Here is a 20,934-nt window from a genome sequence, read left to right as displayed (position 1 = left end):
GGGAATTTCAATCTCCCTGTTTGTTTAACCGTTCGACACTAGCAGCAGCAACAAGAGTAGAGGTTGCTGCACAAATACTGACAACTGTTGTCACGTGCCTTCATGAGACACAACCAGCACGGTAGCACCGAGCAGAACGGCGACACATGCAAAACAATGGCAGGAAATATGATGATGTTGTTGAGGCCACGCGCATCAGAGTCTTGGCTACCGGGGGTTGTGCTATGTTTCGTTGATTTAGCATACAAACTTATTGATGTTTAGTGCTTCTCCCGGGGGTGACAAATGGTGGTTCCGATTTGTGAGACCTTCACATAAGCCGCCATCTTGTGGATTCGAGCATTAGCAATCCTCTTCTTCGGAAGCAAGTGATAGAAAGACACAAATTGCACGACAGAAGGTTGAAATAATTAACATTTTTGTAGGAAAACCTCTCATTCTACTATCACAGAACATTTTAACTCGTTAAAAAACAGAGTTATAAACAAATGATTGACCTGTCACTGAAGCATCGGCTTATGATCTTATGCTGCATCCCGTTGTGGCCGATCATCTCCATCTCAAAGCCCTCTCCGAAGACAGCCATTACCGATTGCATACCGCGCAGCAGCGCAACAGGTTTGCCACCGTTCCGCGCACACCGACATTGCGCGTCCGAATCTCATTTACATAAGCGGTCCCTAATAGACCCGACCCGGTGTGTCCTTTTCCCGGCCACCCCGCCACCGTTACGACGACGCAATGCGCGCTCTCGCCCGATCGCGATCGGCGTCTTTCCGTCTCGCTTGCACTGCGCACTACGCAACGCAAATGGCGAGTTTCGAGAACCTAACCTCAATTAACCAAACGCCGTTTGCGTCTATTTGCCATGCGCCACAGCCGTCTCTAGCCCGCTCTGGAGGTGTCTCTAAGCTAAGCTATAGCTGCGGTTTAAAGCGATGCGTAGTTTTGTACTTTGTGTTGTAGGGAGCACAAGTACGGACGCATCCTCAAACCGGCCACAAGGTGCTGATTGATTCAACTACAGACACACATTACTTTGTTTGCACTTTGTTGCGGCGCAACCATCATCCGGGATCCGGATCGGGGCACCGGGATGCGCAATCTGAACCCAAGAACCTGCTGGTGGTGGTGGTGGTGGATTGCAGCAAGACGCTTAAATGCGCGGACATCCAGGGGGTGAATTTGCACGCGCGCCATTCAATAACGCCATGCAATGTTGTTATTGTTGAGGTGCGCAAACACACCACACCATCCCTCGATTCCGCTACAGCAGGGAGAGGACAGGAGGTTTATTGCAAGAGATGTGATGATGGGTGGCGGGGGGCCGTTTTGCACGTGCCACGTATGGTCTGCTCTGTTTTGCCGATCGAGATTGTTGACTCGACACTGTAAACCGATCGATCCGAGGTAGGCGTCGCAAACGGGCGACCGCGGCTGCTCCTCGAAGAGGGTCGCGTTCCGTCTCTTTTGATTGCTCCAATTACCAACCAAAGGAATTCAATTTCCGAAAGAGCAACGTGCCCCCCCACCACCCTTTAACCATATGGGCAGGTGGGTGCTGGCCGGCCCCTTCTATACTCTGCCCTCGATGGTGGTGGTGTGTTTGTTGCTTGGTCGGCAAGATATGATTTTATATTCAACCCATCTCCAAACATCGATTCCGAATGGAACAAGAGGGGACCGCGGTGGGGGCTCCTGGTCAAGTTCCGTCATGGCGGCATGGCGGTGGCGCAAAATGAGGGCACGGGTGATAAGCATCAGATAACAACGACACATCTCAGCAGCATCTCGTCGCAACTATCGCGGACGTGAAGAAGGGAGATGCGGGCGAGTGAGGGTGTCTTTTGATGTTTAGAAAATGCCCCCTCTTGCCGGCCAGCAGCCTACGATCACCACCACCATCATCATGACCGCTAATAGTGCATGTTAAAGCCCCGCACGGCCTCTCTCCGTCGGTGTATGTTGCCAAGAATAGCTAGGAGGCCGGAGCCGAGGACACGAGGACAGAGAGCACACTCGGACAACCCAACCGGTGGTGGAGTGTTGCTAGATGATATCGCACCGGTGGGCGGGGTGTGAGAATGCAAATCATTCGACCGGTTCCTCGCCGTTCAAGAGACATGCTGCTGCCCGCTCGCATCGCGTTTCCGATGGTGTGTTAGTGTCAAGCGTCGGCGCCGGTTGGTGTTGGCCGCCATGTTGATTGTGGAGTGAGGGGATGGGGGATGGGAGCCAAAGGAATGGGCAGGGAAAAGACAGTTCGTGCATGTGATCTAATTACCGAATCACGATGCCATTTTGTGTCTGGTGTGTTCGCAGCAGCAGCAGCAGCAGCGTCAGGCGTTTACGTTGGCGTTGCTCCTTTGCGCTCCCGTTGTCACCTTGGCAAGACGGACCTACTGAGATGCTTAAAGGAAAACACACCAGAGAGCGAATGAGAACTGGACGCGGATTTACTTGTAAACGACGCAATGTGTTTATTTGAATGCTTCGTTTAGAACTACGTAATCCATTTCTCGCTTCATTCTGGTGGCCGCGCGACGGCGCCACCGCCATAGTCGTAGTAGGCGCACGCGAAGGGTGCCAAACGCCATTCATTGTTGCACAGTTGCGGGAAGAAAATACACTATTTTCGATCTCCGGGCGTTCACGTGACCATGACTGGCAGCAGCAGGCAGCAGCAGCAGCAGCAGACCAAACCGGAACGATCCGGTGCCAAGAAACCAAACTGTCATACCGGTTAGTAGCGCGCCCGTTGTGTCATTTGATGACAAAGCATCTACTAGCAAGCAAGCAAGCAATAGTAGGCCAACCGCGCAAGGCTACTAAAAATGGTGGGCATGCATTTGAACACAAATACACTCAGCCACCGAACACACCGCACTCTCGAAGTCACGGCATTTTCCGGAACATTATTTGCGAGCGAGCGAGCGAGTGGACGGTGGACGCCATACTCGCACACAGTCGCAACGCTACTCTCGCTCTCGGCGAGCTTTCACGATCACACGAGCAAAGGGAGGGGGTGGAAAAACCCTGAAGCGTCCCATGTACCACCATCACTACTACTACCACCACTACAGACGCTACGCCGAGCGGAGTGGAGTGTACCTTATAGTAGCGCACGTGTGGTTGCCATGGCAACCGTTCGCGTTGGCAACACGCAGCCATATTAGTAGCGAACGCGAGCCTCCCTCTCTTTCTCTCTCTCTCTGTGGTTGCTGCTACTCAACCAGCTACTCAAGGCGCCATCATCATCATCATCATCACCATCATCGCATGTTATAGCGGTCGAGACGGACACGCAATGCGGAAAAAGCGAGGAAGCGACCGACCAAGCTCCTCAAGATGCAGACCCCTAAAACGGACAAACCCAAAACTGTCGCTCAATCTAATGACATCATCCTAGGCCACCAAACGAAGGTGAAGAGCGTATTCAGCATTCTAGAAACACTACCCCTTCTGCTGGAAGAGACCAATCGGACACGTCATATCGGGCTAATCGACAACTCGATCACCCTCTCTCTCCCTCTCTCTCTCTCTCTGTAGCTCTTTCTGTGCACTTGGTTGCGTTATTGCGACACACGCCAATTGCGTCGCCACATTGCACACCACACGGTTCGCGCGTCGTGTCTTAATAAGCACGCGGAGTAGTATAGCCGCGAGCAGCAACCCCAACGACGCTGCGACGATATCCAAAAATAGGTCCATTTTTGCCTAAATACCGGCGAACGCGCGAATAGCAAAGCGACCGCCTTTGGACAAGATGGAGCGTCGTCCGTGGTAGGCGTAGCGACGCGTAGGAAGAGACGCGCACCGTGCTGTGGCCGGCGTCTACTTTGTCCAATGCCTTGCAATTGCTGCTGTTCGAGGTCCAAAATATGCTCCCAAACACCATCAACACCACCAACACCAGCAGCTTCAGCACCGAGGTTTCGGTTGTTTGCGGTAGTAGAGGCGCCCCGAGCGAGAGAGAGTGTGTTGTGTTGTGTTGTGTTGTGCGTTGCTTCCATTTTTTTATGGTCTTTGGGGGAGGGTTCGATCGTTTGATCGGATTACCACCAGCCGAAGGGGGTGGGATTGGAAGAAGAAATCGTCATCATCCGCCACGATCCGCCGGGAGCGGCAACCAGCAGTAAGGGAGTGAACTTCCGCTTCGCTTCGCCCCCGTTTTGGACGGTTTGGTTTGGCGTGGCGTCGTCGTCGGTGGTTTTGGGTTGTGGTGCTGTTCGAGCGTATCATTTGATCGTGCCTACTCAATGTGCACCACCTCTCCTTCCCGGCGAGTGGGGAGATTAGGGTGGTAAATATGGACAACGTTAACGTCGCGAACAAGCAACGCCACGCAATGACCTCGCCTCGTCGTCAGAGCAACCTAAGACTAAAAAAAAGGGTCCAGAAAAAGGCGTACAAGCTTTTACTCCGTGCAGAAGGTTAAGGTGCCCCACGTAGATTTACAGTGACACAAACTCTACCGTACGGAAGAAGAGGTCCACGTGTCGGCTAAATAAATAGTATTTTTGTGTTTTTGGTGTACATAGAAATTAGAGAGCTATTGAGGTAATCTAATGTAATTCAATATTGATTAAAAAAACAACAATAATTTTACACAAACGATTCGCCGATGAACCGTTAATTGTATTGGACCGTTGCGTCCCATTTTTCGCTCGTCAACCGTTACATACTAATTGAAAACAAAATCAATTAATTAGATAGCAAAAAGGTATTCGAAAAGTAAACTGTTATTCGAAATTGTTGCAAGCAAGAAGATTTTGTACATCTGCAATTTGATTTGCTATCACATTAATGGACAGCGCATGTAATAAAAAGCAGAAAGAGAATCACAGAGTAACTAAGCAGTGAAAATTAATAAACAACTCCACTATTACTAATTCGTATTACTGATGCTTCTCAATTCCCTATTTGTATAATCGATCATATGAAGTCTTTTGCAACAAATTACCAAATACAAAAAAATAGATCACTGAAATTAATGGTTGTCCGACCAAAAATATATTAATTTAGGGATAATTTAATGGTAATCCACAAAACAGAACATCAAATCCCCAAACACCCTACGGAAAAGACACATGTATGCGCGGTTTAAACCATTCGAACGGTAGTGCGTACAAATGGCCGGATTCGGGCAAACTTTGTGTAGTGAGCAAGCAACGGGCGCGGACGCGTCCGCGTATGTGAAATGAAGCTGCAAAAATACAACAAAAACCGAAAAGGAAAAGAAAATGCAAGCGGACGCACACGCCACGCAATCCGTACAAACTCTGTTCCCCTGTCTACTGTGTTTCTGCTCCCGTGGCGTGTGTGTCATTGTGGTGGTCATGGGTGATCATGTGGCACAACTGACGCCGCCACCGACGCCGACGTTCCGCATAGTCGCAATCACCCCACCACCACCTCTGGGAGAGTCCACGTCGAACGGTGATAATGGAGTCGTTTTCGTGTGCAAGTCGAATGCTCCCCACCATGGGGAAGGAGGTTACGCATTATCATTCTACCCCTTTCGCACTCTTGGGCTTTCTCCGCACGCGCCACACACCATCACAGCCCACCCCCGGGTATGCATTTGACCTATTCTGGGATTCCCCCAGTGTGGTGGACAGCGAGACCCCTTTTGGGGGGGGGGGCTTTGGGTGGGTCGAATATCAAACACCCCAAGCAAAGCAACGAATGCGACGAGGCGTTTGAACTTTACTTTTGCGCGAGCGCAACCGATCGTCTTATCTGCAATGCATCGCCGGAATAAAGCTGCTTTCTGGTTAGAGGAGAAAAAGATTGGATTTTTCCACAATATGTTATCAGCATAAATAAACGCTAAGTAGCTTCATAGTGCGTGTTACGCAAAGCATACTACTATCATCTTTCTTCTTAAATTCCATGACATCTATCTGCCATTTGCGAGTAAAACAAATGGAGGTATAACCCTCCACTATAAACGATACCAAGTGTCAAAAAGCGCGTACTCTGTGAGACAAACTAACGAACCGTTTTTAAGTTAGATTCGATTATCTCATTGCGCGTTCCGCACTGTATCCTAGTGCTCCGGTATTCCGGTACACCCAAATCCAATTTAATTCCGTAGGCCCGAATGTTTGGCCACCACAAACAAGGTTTTCTCGGCCGGTTGGTCTCGGTTCAGTTCACCTACAGGTCTACAGCACTCGCTAGCTACACTCCGGTCCGGATGCTTCTCACTCTGCCATAGGTTTCTTTTCCTTTCGCCCTCCCTATCTCTGTACATCGGTGTCGATCGCATTTGTTTCTAATCCCCCCACGCTCTTTCCTCCTTCATACGGCGCCACCAAACGGCACCATCGCCACCATTCGTAATAGAGAAACGCGCGCGCGGTACTATTTTTAGCGAAAAATAAAAACTCTAACATAACCACCTCTCTTCTCTCGGGGTAACCTCCTTCACACCGGCGTGATGTGCACGCAACCTCGTCGCCACAGATCTACACGCGGTTCGAGGGCAAAGGAAGAAAGCCTAGTATTCGCCCAGAGAGAGAGAGAAGAGAGAAGAGCTGTGTCGCAAAAGCAATGGCGGAAAAGATTCCGCGCACCTTCACTCTTCGGCAGAGACAACACAACTTCTGCTCAACAAAGTGATCATACGCGGACATACCATCGCCATTTTCTTTCGCCAGACATCAGAGGAGGCGTCCTTTTGCGCGTCTAGCTGTCACTCACTGCAGCGTGCGAGGCCGCGCTAACCCAAATAGCAAAATTGGACACTTGGTTTTCCGCTTCGACCGCTCTGACCGAATCGACGAAATAAAAAGACGAAACGAACCCACCCCCCGGTGACCCACCTGCACACGATCTGGGACCGCAGCAAAAAAGAAATGGAATGGCCTGCCGGATTAATTAATTATGAATTCTAATGCCAGGTGATTTAGACGCATTTCTGCAGCTCTTGCACTCCTCGTAGCATACGTCGCTTGGGATTCGAATTCGCGACAAGTTCTTCGCAAATTCCTGCCGAGCGGCATTGAGCGGACGGTGGTACCGCGCGACAGCGATCGACATCGGTGCATCGTCGATCCGATGCTCCGCCGCCTCTCGCTCACCGGCACTGGGGCGGTTCAAAAATTTGTCGCTCGCTACGCATCGGTGGCCATCGGTGGATGGGTGGACATAAATCAATCTGCACCGAGATCGCCGAGGGAGTAGCGGTGCAGCATCATCATCATCATGGACCCGTCGTCGTGTGGACAGACTTCTCGAGTGGTGCGCGGCTCTAAACGGGAAATATAATTTAATTTAATCCAACACGCCGGGAAACGAACCCGAGAGGGAGGGAGGACATTCCCTGGCCCCCGGGGGTGTTGGTCATTCCTTAGCAAATGGATTGAATATTAGGGGACGGGCAGGACGGACCGGCTCGCACCATAAATCATTGCGATCAGTCGTTCTTGGAACCATTTCCTGGCCAGGCCACTTCCCTTCCCGGTCGATCGGCAGGAAGCCAGGTTGCCAAAAATGAATGAATATTTTTTTCTTGGAGAAACAAATTCCAAACATTACAAAATAATCTAGTAAAGTTCCAGTTCGTTCCAGCAGTGATCAAACGTCAGCTACACACTCAAATGAACAGTGGAACACGGCGCCCCACCTAGCGGTCGCGTGAGCTTCAAAAAGTACGACCTCCTGTCAACGATAGGGACATTCTGCCACCGCGTTTAGCACTGCCGTAAATTTCGCTCGCGTTTGGCAAACCAGGAACAAGGAGGGGGCCAGAACCGCACAAAAATAAACCATTTCGCGCTCCATTAACCGAGGATCGGATTTTATGACTTCGAACGCCATTTTTTCGAAAAAAGAAAACAAAAAGAGTATTCAACATCAACGACGCTAGTAGCACATTAAGTCATTACCACTGATCGGCGGCCTCATTTAGCAGCAGACGGTTCAACTGGCTAGACAGTAACGTTGTATTCTTCCACTAACATACTATTTCGCATTAGAGCGTCCTCTTGCTCTAAGCGAGCACAGGAGGAGGAGCAGGAGGTTCGGATCACAAAGAAGTGCTCCTCTGCTGCTCGTGCTGTTGGTAAACCTCATCCGGCGCATCCGGCGCATGTTCACCGTGTTCTAGGTCATCAGATTATTGGCCCCGTGAGACGCGACGAGGCCATCTCGTCTCGCCCAGTGTCCGGACACTTAGGGGAGCACCTCACTTTTGAGATAACGACAAGCCAACAAGCGCTGCCCACCAGCCTGTGTCTCTGTCTTTGTGTAGATGGAGCTAATCCCGCGATTTGTTTACAAACCTCTTACTCCCCCCCCCCCTACTTCGGACCTCTTCTCCCCGTCCTCCCTGTGTTAATCCGAATGGAGCGCGCCCTCACGAGGTCAGTATTATCACCCCCCCCGGTTGGCGTCCAGATTGCCACGCTTCATTCTGATAACGCCAGGGACGCCAGGACCAGGATGCGCTTGCGCGTTGCATCTGCTCTGGTTGCCGCTGAGCTCGTTGTTTATGTTTAATAAAAATGAAATTCAAACCAAAAAACCACCAACCGATAAGCACACACAATTATCACCTCACCTCATCAGCGCGCCTCACACAAAAATCGCCATTTAGCCCGGCGGGGTGAGAGCACATTGCTCCAAGGTCGCTCCACACAATGACCCACGCGGTTGGCTTTACGTAATCAGTTTCCCCCCTCTTGTAGCCCCCGGTGGTATCAGGATCAGGGCGTTGATGAATGAAACCCCGAAGGTGGCCCTTCTTGGCGGGCGAGAGTATTGGTTAGAAGTAAAAACAAAAAAAAAAAAGATTCCGTTTTTGCGTCTCAAGGTGCAAGGCGGACTGTTGTGCTGTGGCGCCAAGTAGAGCTAGATAAGAGCGACAGGTTATGTAATCACTGCCCAATACAAACGCCAACCAATCGCCCCTCAATCGTACTGCTGCTGCACCTCCACTGATTGCTAAAAACTGCGCAACGTGGACGATGACGACGACGGGTACGAATTGTGATAATAGCACACCAGAGCGGCGATTGTGCAGAGATGCTGCAGTTGCGAAAGAGCAACGAGAACAACAGAAGGTACTTTTGCCTTGCTGCGCAAAATGCACCGGCAAACGGAACCAACTTCTGGTGTGCCGAGCCTTGAAAGCAACCTAAGCTATCCACAAAACACGTGCTGTTACTGGAATGACGCCATTGCGCCACCCAATGACGCTCCACCGAACGCGCGACGCACAACACAACCAGCGCGTCGTTAGCATAAAAAATTCGAGAAACCATATTGGACGTCAGAGGGGACGACCGCAGACACAAGACAAGTTGATCACCCAGCACGGATGGTATATGGTTAGCGTGGCTACATTCCTGTTGCGCCAACCTGTACCAACCGATAAGGGGACGCTACTCTTTTTCGCCTCGGACAGAAACCTGAAAACACTGCAACCTCTCTACCTCGCTGGTACGGTGGAATGTGGAAGCCCCTAGAATTGGTGTTATCGCTACAGGGCGGAGTGGGGGAACGATAATCTGACGACGCACACACAGAGAAACGCAATCCAACGTGATAGCGCAGCTTATCTAGACGGCTTGTGTTGATGTCGGGTGGCGTCCCAAAAAAAAAACCGGTGACTACAGGTTGCAGGTTTTGTGGATTACAAAATGGCGATCACAGCATGCTGTGCAAACGGTGCGCCGTCTACAGATTCCTTTCCCTGGTTCCAAGCGCATTGCTGTCTCCAAATTATGCCCGATCCGAATGTCCGACAGCCACACTCAGCGTCAACGCGTCACAATAGCGAAAGGGGAATGATGCTCAATTGATTTGATGCTTTTTTAACCCGTCCCAAACACAAAACCAACGACGCCACGACGGCGGAAGTGGTCGAGCAGGGACAGAACGCACCACCCGTGGCGCCGATACGCTGCTCTTGTAGTACCACGCGCAGCATTTTCGGTAGCCTTCGTTCGAATGGATCTTTTTGTTTTCGTTTGACGCAGCAACCAACCGACAGACCAACCGGCCGACCGAAAAACTCATATCTGATAAGAAGTCGGCCACACCGACAAACGCGCCGCGACGCCCCGGGAACCTCGAGGAGTTCAAGGCGAAATCGATCACGACGACGAGGTTGCTTCCACTGCCGCCACCAACTCTTGTACACGTGGTGGAGAAGCGGCGTGAGATTCGGACGCGGACCTCTCGGAGTCGGTATCAACGCGCACACACACCGCACCGCTTGAAGGGCCTCAAACTCAGCGTCTTGCTCTTGTTTGTTGGTGTGGTGTATGGGCGGCCACAAAACTACATTGATCTTTATCTGGACGCAACCCAACAATTCATAAAACACCACACGCAGTCACGATGAATTATGTTGCGTGGTTCCGGGACAGCTAGAAGACTCAAGAGTCTAGAGAGTCTCTCGTGGGCGATAAAACGACACCCAATTAGTGGTAATATTATAGTGGAACTATTTAATGCTTTCGATTTCCATCGCAACATTAATTTCCGTCCGCGAGGGGGCTGAATTAAGAAGCAAAATAGGAGAAGTCACAGTCGCTACCTTTAAAAAAGGGGTGAGCCACATTTTTTTTTGAGGTTATGTTGTTAATGATGGCGTTTGGATTCGTCGAACGCAATGGCTGCTGTGTTGCTGCTGGTGTTACTCTATCCGTGTTTTCTCTCTATCGAGCTCAACTCTCAGACGACGACGGTGAACTGACCCCACGTGTTGCAGACCGGTATGCACGTGGCCCCGTTGGTGGCAAGCGATCGAACTTCCTGCACCAGCCCACGGCGAAACGGGTGACAAATCACTCGAACTCGAAGATCGAATCGCCAGTGGCCTTGTTAAACCGTTTACGAACTGAACGAAATGAACGAACGATTAACGATTTGAATGATGGCGGTCGGTTGGTTGGCGTTCCATTTCGGTTCCACTCCCCGGAGCCAGACGAAGAAAGGTGTATTCGTGAAGCAGCACGGAACATCAACGGAGGTTAGCCGATAATTCGGTTCAATGCGCGTACTCACCTCTTCTCAAGGTGAGACTCACCCCTAGACCAGCACCGCAGCGATCGCGGATCGAGCAGAACCAACGAAGCGAATGAAAAAGCCGAGACGAGAGACGACGGGCCGTGAAAAGCGGGCTGGAAAATCACCCTTCTCCAGTGACAGAGAGCAAGAGAAAGAGAGAGAGAGAGAGAGAGAGCGAAAGAGGGGGGGGGGGGAAACCGGAACCACCGGGTCAGACCGCTAAACGGTGTGTTTGAGAGGAACGCAGCGCGTGTATACACCCGATGATCCCGCCACCGTGCGATGCCGTGATGATGATAATGATGAGCATGATCGCCCTAGGCGGCAACGGCGTCGTTGGCCGTGTTTTGTCGACGGAACGGACGGGAAGTTAGATAAAGTGAAGAATTGCAGGAAACGTTAAATTAACGCACTCGCGCTACCGGTTCGAGGCAACGATCGAGCGAGCGAGCGAGCGATCGAGTGAGAGACACGGTAACAGCGTGACCCATCGTGTGTTACACATATCGGGGGCTCGTCGTGCCCTCTGCCATCCGGAACCAACCATCGGGGCTATGCGATCGGACTTCCCAGCCAGGCCAGGTAGTTCCATGCGATATCCTTCTTCAGACCTCCTCTTCTTCTTCTTCTTCTTCGAGGTCAACTCGAGGGGACTGGAAGATAACCCTGAATTCTCTCGTTAAGGATTGCGTCGTGCTTCTGAAGGGATGGGAACGAGTCCTTTCGGGTGCAATTAGAACATCCGTTATTGCTTCTCGTCGGCTGCTTTACTTTCTCTTAGGTTGTGCATTCCGGATGAGCGCGATCAGCTGTTTGGGATAGCTGATCAGCCATCATGGAATGGTCTAGAACTCGGCTATTTATTTTAAAAAAATATAAATTCCAATCCAAAATATTTCTTCTTCATTTCACTTACTTATCCAACGCAGTATACTGATAATAATCAACAGAATATCATCTGCTATTTGAGTAATGTTCTCCAATTCTAATTCGAAACCCAAGCAAATTTCAAATTTGTTATACTATTTCTAGATCCCAATTAGAGCCTACTACGCTACGCAAGACGTTTGTCATTCCCAGGACATATGCAGCCTACTAAAATCAAAAAGGTTTCTATTATTTCTTGACCAAGACCAAGCATAATTCAAAATTATATCGAACATACGAAGAAAATCACACAAGTGTTTCAATGTAAAAAGTCATATGAACCCCAACCTTATCTCTACAAACAATGGACGGCGAAACAGCGTGAAACGAAAGCTACAACCGGCATTGTGTGCAGCGGCATGTCGGTGCCAAACCCGGATCCATCTCTCCACTGGGGCAAGTCATCGCAAATCGACACGCGCACTCTTTGCGTCCTCGCCATTTGCACATTCTGCACGATTGAGATGTTCCACACACAAAAGTTATCATTTCCGGCACCTCTCTCGACTCACCACGGGTGATTGTGAACACCCTCTGTGTGTGAGACCTCGGTATGCCGGCCAGCAACAACATGCACATATGCTGCTGCCATGTTGTTGGCCATGAGAAGTAAGCTAATACCTTGCTGATGGGTAAAGTGCATCCACATGATGATTTGCACCTGTGAGTTCAAGGCAGATACCGGCACTTGCATTAGACGTACACCGAGACCACGTTTTGACGCCATCAATGTCCAATAAAGTGTTTTTTGGGGATAAAAATAACTCATCGTAGCAGCGATTTCTGTGCACAATTACACAATCAGTCAGCTGCGAGCATCATTTAATTGATTTCATCTGAGATGTTGGTTTTTCGTCTCCGTGATCTGTTTGCTGGTTGCGTAATCATACAGAGCATCTCGACGATGCACATGAGACGTCCACACAGCGGGCAGACCGAGAAAGAGAGAGAGAGAGCGAGACAAGAACGACTCAGCGACTGACAAGCCAGCAGTCGTAGGTGCGCTGCTGTCCGACTCGGAATGACAGACACCCCGCAGTGATGGTAGCGACCGGCAGCATGAGAACCCAAGCTACGCAATGCTGTGGACGCGACGAGGGAGATTGTTCTTTTCTGTGGAAGGGGCTTGGACCCTTCGCGATCGATGGATCAATCATCTCCCTGCGAGCAACACAATGGGCCATATTTATTATCACCATCAGGCGCTGTAGCTGTGTGATACGCAGCAGCAGCAGCAGCAGCATGGACGCCAAATGATGGTGATAACATCCACGCCATGATGTAACGAGGTTTTCGGGGAGGGTTGTTGTGTTGTATGGAGCACGTTTTGGAGCAAGAAACGCTCCCTACGCTGTTCCACTTACCTTTCCCCCAGTGTTTGCGCACTCTTCTTAACAGTCTACTTTGACCAAAGAGAAGGGAGACTGGTCTTGAAGTTGGTTCTAGACCTGGAAAACGCCACTAAACGCCGTGAACGAGAAACGTGGCTTACGGCGAGAAGAAGAGGGCACGAAGAATGCGAGAGGCAGCCCTTGGGTGCAGAAGGTGTGAAAGGGGGCAGCACTCGCACTTTCACGCACTTTCCGGCGACCGATGATCGCATGCAGATGCAACTACCGGCGACGCATTCGCCCGGTATCACAGACACACATACTAACACAAAAAAAGAGAGTCACAATCCTGGAGCATCACGGGAGGAGAAAGATCGCAGGAATCTTCCCTCCGATCGAGCCACCGCGCGCGTCGATCGCCCTCCCCTTTTCGCATTTGGCATGCGTGCGTTCATGTGCCGGACCGTAACGGTGCGGTGTGTCTGTGTTCGTTTTCACGTTTTTTTTTTGCAGAGGCCAACCCCCACCGGCATGAGGTGCAAGTAATTGAACCCAGCGGAGGAGAGCCCGTGAGCTCGCGGTATCTCGATCGATCGCGACACCGCATCCCGCACCCCGTCGCTTCCTGACCCTTTATTGCTCTAACAAGTGACACGCATACTATGATTGCTGCCTGCCTGCAGTTCAAACAATCGATCAACAACGCGCGCGCCGCCCCCCTTTTTTTGGGGAGGGTGAGGACCATAAATCGGGGGAAGTAAATTAACGAACAAATACACAGAGGACATTCCGACACACGCAGACGTGCGCGTGTGTTTCGATGAGGAAAATCAACATTTATTTTCATTCGATACCCGACCCCCTCCTGCTGGGCCATGTTTGTGACGACGCCACGATAGCGCACGCACTGAGGGCACCAAATGGGCACCACCACCATCACCTACTTCTTATCGGGTTGGATGGATGTGAGGAGAACGAGATGTGAGAAGCTCCGGTACGATGATTATGCGATACTCTTTTCAACTTTCCGGACAGATCCGAGCATCGACTGGGGCTGGGTGCCGGTGTGCACGAGCAGCCAGCAAACGCACAAGGACAAGAAGCGCACATTTGCTCAAACAAACACAGGCACACGGTCACAGTTAGCGGTGGTGTGTGGTTTGATCATAGACGGCGGCACTCGGTGCTGATTCCGGTTCATTTGAGATTTCGTGTACGGCTGTGCCAAGGTGCCCGACCGACCGACGATGCTGACGTGGTGGTGGGGTCGCGCTTGGTCGAATCACATGGCCAGCCACCACCCCGATGCACGGCGATATGGCGAGGTTCTTTTGGCCAAATTCTTGCTTTTAAACATTACAAATACCTTCAGTACTCCAGGCCTACTGCCAGCTGGATAGATGGATGGAAGGGTTGCCTTGGCAGCAGCCCAAGCCAGAGAACGGGGTGTTGTGTAAACAACCGAAACGCCGCCGCCGCCGCCGCTGTATGGTATGCGCAACGCGCCATGTGCTAGTGTGTGTGCGTGTTCGCCAGATCGATGGCGAAAGGGACGACGGGGTCGGGAAGGAGGAAGTAATATGTTCGATTCCGGTGGCTATGCTCTGGGACGACGAGTTGCAATTCCGTAACCAGCATAGCACGCCGTTGAATGCCTTTTTCGGGTCGCCACTTACCTTCCACGTGGACGACGTTCTCTTCTGCTGCTGCTGCTGCGGCTGCTCCTTTCCTTGTATGCGGATATGATGATGGGCCCTGCGATAGGGGCTAGCACGCGGCACTGATACCGTCCTCGACGACGTTGTCGTCGAACGATGACCTAGAAAATCACGAAACGAACGCCAATTGAACGGTACCACCCCGTCTTTTCCACCGCCACCCGGCACCTGACTCCTTGTCCGCTCCTGTCCCTCTCTCTCTCTTGTTCGCTCTCCCTCTCTGTCTCTAGTGTGATCCCGTCTGTTCGTTTTCTTTTCCTTTTCTTTTCGATAAAATCTGTGTTTCACTATTGTTTCACGATGCGGTAAACGCGACGTTTGTGCCGGGAGAAGGCGAGGGTCCACCACTTTGTCACGCTAATTATGCACGCCACTACCACTACGTCTGCTGCTGACGACGCCACGCGGCTCTCGGAGATGTCCTCTAGTTAGCGAGTGATCCGCTTGCCTTCCTTTCACTACTTCAAACCTGCCTGCCTGCCTGTCGGCTAAATAACCTGGTGCCAGCCACGCACACCTTGCGCTTGCGAGCGAACGAGATATTACACACTTTCGAGAGGGGCCACCATCGACCGACCGACCGGCGACAACGCGTCCAATTCGATTCTAATCGAAACGCCTTCACCGGGCCGTGTCCACGCGATCGCACCCATCCGCGTGCACTTTTTTTTTGCTGCGCGCTCGTATTAGTGTGTGTCTGTAGAGGGAAGAAAAAATGCAAAAATCACAAAACGCGCAACATAAACATACACACAGCCTCGAGTCACTTGAGCCATTGAACACGGGCCGCTTGTAAACCGCCGCGTGTGTGCGTGCGTGTATGGGAATGTGCGCGGTTGTTGTTTGGGAAAACAGCAACAAGTTCCGCCGACGCCACCCCTTCCACCCAACACCTCCGGCGTGGGAAAAAACGGCAAGCTGTCATTGCATATTGTGATTGCTTTCAAATAATTCGTTCAATGGCCAGCAATTACCGTATCGATAAAGGGCACCGTTGTGCCTTAATTGGAAGGTCAAACATATTAGCTGTAACAAAAAACGAGCACCCATACTTAGTTCCAAGAATATTAGTCTAATAAGCTTCACAATTATTCCCCTTTTGGATAATGCAGCAAATCAAAAACCCATTTATCACTTGTTCATTCGTTTGCACTGTCATCAGCTGCTCGGGCGGGTTTGTTTACAACTGGCGGGAGGCACGTGCCAAGCCGATCTCACGCACACAACGAAGAGCGTGTTAAAACGACGAGCCGGCTGACAGTTCTCGCTGTCACAACAAACCGCGCACGCAAGCTGTCATCTGGTGGGCCAACACTTTTCACCCGCTCTCGTTCGTTCGTTGATGTAATCGCTGCTGGTAACGGCCAGCGATCGGATTTTTCGGCAGTCGATTCATACGATACGGTTCGGTAAGTTGACGTGTCGTCACGATGTATCATCTACGTGCCGCTCTGGGTAAACAGCAGCTACTGGTGGGCGCCCTAAGCATCAGTCGGCGCCGGTTGTTTCTACAAGTTGCTAGCCAGCAACGTGCACGAGCTACTACGAATGGTCGTGTCCTAGTGGGCGCCACACTGTATCATCCAAGTAAACCGGGAGGTGTTTCGAGCCGTCTGCTATCACAATCGGTACGACTCTGCCAGACGGCACCATCGGCAAAGCAGGCGACGAACAGCCCCGGTACCGAGGCCTCCACAAAGAAGACAGAAGCAGCATCGGCCACACCGGATGTCGCCCGGCTACTGGAGGAACTGCGATCGGATGCGATCGTGTATCGGCGTGTGCAGCTCGAGAAGCTCAAGCAAATCCTCGCCCGACCACTCGAGATTCCTCGCGATGCGTTCGAGTTTTTGATCCGTTGCTGTGGCAACCTGCTGTGTTCGGAAACGATCGAGACACGGATGCGTTTGTGCGAGCAGTTCTGGTTCTACCTTGGGCCCGAACCACAGCCCTCGCACTGGAAGGCACTGCTGCAGGTGTACCGTGAGAACGAACACTCGATCACGGATGTGCCGGCCCTGCTGGAGAGTATGGGCCCGATTGAGAAGGATGCCGAGCTGTACCGCGCCCTTTTTGCGGCCCTGGCCGAGAAGGGTGATCTACCGGAGATGAAACTTGTGAGGGATATGATGCTGAAGCTGGAAATGCCACTCACGGTGGAGGTGCTGAATGTGATGATACGAGGAAACGGTCGTGCCGGCGATCTGGACGGTGTACAGATGGTCCTAGAGACGATGAGCGCCGGCAACGTGTCAGCGAATGGGGAGACATACGGTGAGCTGATGATCGCATTCCTTCGGGACGGTATGACGGATCGTGTGCTGAAGCTGGTACGCGAAAAGGGCTCCCAGCTGAAGGAGGACCATGTGCTCGAACTGCTGGAACTGGCGGTGGACAAACCCAAGCAACCGGAACTGGTCCGTGCACTGCTGAAGCTACTGCCCGAAGAGATGGTCGAAGATGGGCGAATACATCCGGTGCTACGCAACACACTAAGTGCACTCATCCGCCATGGCCGGTACGATGGTATGCTGTTACTTTTAGGCGAGCTTCCGGTGCCCCAGTTCCGGGCAAACGAAAACACCGACGGTTACGGAACGTTCCTGATGGTCGAGATGCTACGCCATGGGGCACCGTTCCCGCAGCTGGACAAACTGCTGGCCATGCTGATCCGTACGGAGCGTAATCTGCGTGCCTACCACGTGGCCTGTGAATGCGCGGCCAAAGCGAGCCACCGGTACTTTGAGCGACTTCTCACAGCACTGGCCCCACTGGAAACACTCCGTCCGCACTATTTTTGGCCACTGTTTCTGCAACGCTTCAAATCGGACAGTGAGGCCGGCGTACTGGGCGTGTTGAAGCTGATGCAGAAGCTAAACGTCGAACCGGACCAGGAAACGATCGTGACGTACGTGTTGCCGAAGCTTTCCCTGACACTCAAAGATGCCCGTGCGGGGTTGAAGATCCTGGAGGATCGTGGCGTACGGATGGCAGCACTGATGACACCCTACATCTCCCACTTGCTGTACCAGAATCGGTTCACCGAGGTGCTCGACATTGTGCGCCGCTATCCGACCAAGCTCGACACGGAGCAGCTACTGTGGCCGCTGATACTGCAAGCTAACATTAATCGCACCTCAGCCCACCAGCGTACGCTCTGTGAGGTGTTGCGTGCGATCACGGATCGTGCAGCCGACCCAAAGCACGATCTCGCCGGTCAGCTGCTGCTGGAAGTGATTTCGAACAAAAAATCGAAACACGACGCCACGAGTCTTCGATCGCTACTGCGAGAGTTTGAAAAGTATGAGCTTCGGATCTCTCGAATGGCCGCCGGAGTGCTGAAAAACCATTTCGCCCGGACAAATGGTTCTGGCGGCAACCGGCAATCGGCAACATCCGAAGGACAAGAATCAACGGAAGGTTTGCTGCGCAAGCTAACCGAAGATCAGTTGACGATCCACTCGAAGGAACTGTTCGAGACGATCACGGTGCATCCGCGTGACATGAACTACGACGAGCTCGAGTGTCACCTGGTGGAGCTGGAGCAAAAGAAGCTCAACACACGCGGTGTCCTGCGCCGGTTGCTGCTACTATGCGTTCGCGAGAATCGACTCGACCGTGCGCTCGAGCTGAAGCGACGCTGCGATGCGGCCAAGGTAGAGCAAAGTTCCGGCATGCTGGCGGCGCTGGTCGAGCTGTACACAAAGTGCGGTGAACCGGATCAAGCAGGCCGGACGCTCGATCAGTTACGTCGCCAATTCCCGGGCTTCACCATCGACGAACACAAAGTGATCGATTACGCCGCTTTGCTCGTATCACGAGGACAACTGGACGGGGCACGGAAAGTGCTCCGCGAACGGGCCACCACCGGTGGCAAGGTACGTACGGCCGAAGGAGCGACAGCCGGCAAAAACATCTGGCAGCTGCTCACCAACACGGCACAGTATGCTGCTGCCTCCAGCGCAAAGGGAACCGCACCTGCCGCCGAGTCACCCAACACTACACGCCAGATGCTCGATTTTCTCGTCGAACTCGGCTACTGCTCATACGACAATGCGCTGCTGGGACCGGTGTTGCGCGAGTATCTACTAGCCGGCCATTACCGACAAGCGATCGAAGAGTTCAAGCGGATCGCGATCGAAAAGCGACGCACACCGTTACAGCTCGAGATCCTTACGCTGCTGGTAGGCCTAACGAATGGTACGGGTGACGCAGCGGCCACCATTTCCGTCGACGAAGCGAAAGCCTTGCTCAGCGAATTGCTCCAAACGGTCACACAAATCCACGGTCCGGTCAACACGAACAACACGCTCATCGTTGCGCTGGCCGATGCCGGTACGGAGGCACAGCTGCGCCGGATACTCATCAATCCCGAGGTGCGCATCAACCACTCGTACATCCTCACACAGTGCGAGTTCCTGATGGCCAGTGGAAAGGTCGACGTGGTACTACGGTTGGCCAAATGCAGCAAGGGATTGGCGAACGTACGGGAGCAGGACTTCCTACAGCTCGTCCTCGGACACTACGTGCGAGAGAACAACTGCGAAGCGGCTGTCCAGCTGTTCCAGCGGTTAGTCAACGATGAGGACGAACTGAAGGTGACCACCGACTTTGCCCGCAAGCTGTCCAATCTGCTCGAAGCCAACAACTACGAGGTGCCGGATGGTTTGAAGCTGTACCTGAAATAATTCATCAGCTTATTGGTGCTACGATGACCGGTCATGTTGGTCAAGTGTAAATAGCTAGAAGTCAAAGCAAATCAGCCTAAAGACATTCAGTCAATAAAACATTAAGCTGTTATCATCAACAATTGGAGCGTGTTCTTATCCGGGGCACTGTGCTAAGAATAGATGTTGCTGCAATCGGTTTGGCGACGGGGGAAGGTGAGTTTGCATTGTGGTGATGTTTGATTGACGATCGTTCGATTCTATTTTTATGCAGCATTCTGTTCTGCTGAAAGGCCAGCACACAGGCGGGACAAATACAATGTGCGCACAGCCGAGGCATGAAATGATCTTAATGTTGCATCAGATATCACACTGGGGATTGCAGCATTAGATGTTTGGGTGATTTGTTGGAATTGGTAATGAAAGATCCTCCAAAAGAAGTTCCAAAGGACACACTTTCTCAACATTCTCAGTCACCTGAATGTCAGGTCGATACGACCATCTAAAATAATCCAGCTCGTTAATGTTATTTGAAATATATATAGATGTATATGTATATATGTCTGTCTGTATACACCGGATACATACGGATTGCTATTACTATATATATGTCGAGATACGGGGCTGTACCTCTGGCTCTGCTGGCTTTATAATTCCTTTAACTACGAACAACATCGGCGCAAACGATCGGTCAGGTCAAATCAGCACACTCAATCTTTTGACTACGAACTCCGATTCCATCGTGCAGGTTAGATCGCAAAAATCACTGGACTTGCGTAAGATGGACTCGCGTCATTGCACTACAATGTGTGACAGAGAGGGTGGCTCGAGAGTTCAAGATGGCTTTTTTATTCAATTACGACGATTACGCTGTTATTGGCTAAAACATGTTTTCGAATCCATCCATATAACCGACTTCCGGTTTCGCCGTTCGTCATTTCGGTATAAACTATAGCGCAATATCTTGCTGCTGCTAGTGCGTACTACAGAGTATGGCAGAAGAAGTGCTAACCGCTAACTGCTCTCCCGGGTCTTACATATTGGCTATGGGTGTCAGTGTGTGCAGGAGGTCTTTAGATTTTTTAAACCATCTCAGGTTGGCTCCCTAAGCAAAGTCTTGTCGTCTTCGCTCCGTCTCGCCACAAACAAAAACCAAACCTTTCCTCGTAACTCTCAACTCAGTTCTTCGTTTACCCGGAGTGCGTACTCCGAGTTCTGAATGCGCAGTGCGCGAATACGAATTTCATTAACAGCCCTAACCAAAAA

At 51.5% G+C, this 20,934-nt stretch overlaps 3 protein-coding genes across 9 annotated transcripts in view; 1 reads left to right on the top strand and 2 right to left on the bottom strand.

Moving 5' to 3' along the window:
* The window catches only part of LOC126573003 (serine-rich adhesin for platelets-like), a 61,265-nt gene extending 60,743 nt beyond the window's left edge, over positions 1 to 522 (bottom strand). For 2 of the 3 annotated variants that reach the window (XM_050232758.1, XM_050232761.1), the window contains exon 1: positions 498 to 521. The gene's annotated coding sequence lies outside the window, so the exon portion shown is untranslated. Of the gene's footprint in view, positions 1 to 497 lie in introns of all 3 variants that reach the window. The other variant, XM_050232757.1, reaches the window with a different exon arrangement.
* Positions 523 to 16,316: 15,794 nt separating this feature from the next.
* LOC126570932 (leucine-rich PPR motif-containing protein, mitochondrial) lies at positions 16,317 to 19,811 on the top strand. The gene has a single exon (XM_050229067.1). It carries the CDS (start codon positions 16,432 to 16,434, stop codon positions 19,687 to 19,689), a length of 3,258 nt encoding a protein of 1,085 aa, XP_050085024.1. The 5' UTR covers positions 16,317 to 16,431; the 3' UTR covers positions 19,690 to 19,811.
* Positions 19,812 to 20,494: 683 nt separating this feature from the next.
* The window catches only part of LOC126569089 (zinc finger FYVE domain-containing protein 1-like), a 7,703-nt gene continuing 7,263 nt past the window's right edge, over positions 20,495 to 20,934 (bottom strand). For all 5 annotated transcript variants that reach the window (XM_050225912.1, XM_050225913.1, XM_050225908.1 and 2 more), the window contains one exon: positions 20,495 to 20,934. This exon is cut by the window's right edge and continues 1,129 nt beyond it. The gene's annotated coding sequence lies outside the window, so the exon portion shown is untranslated.

Source organism: Anopheles aquasalis, chromosome 2 (genome assembly GCF_943734665.1).
Source record: "Anopheles aquasalis chromosome 2, idAnoAquaMG_Q_19, whole genome shotgun sequence".
Lineage (NCBI taxonomy): Eukaryota > Metazoa > Arthropoda > Insecta > Diptera > Culicidae > Anopheles > Anopheles aquasalis.
The sequence above is the reverse complement of the archived record's forward strand: the minus strand, read 5'-3'. Positions and strand labels throughout refer to the sequence as shown.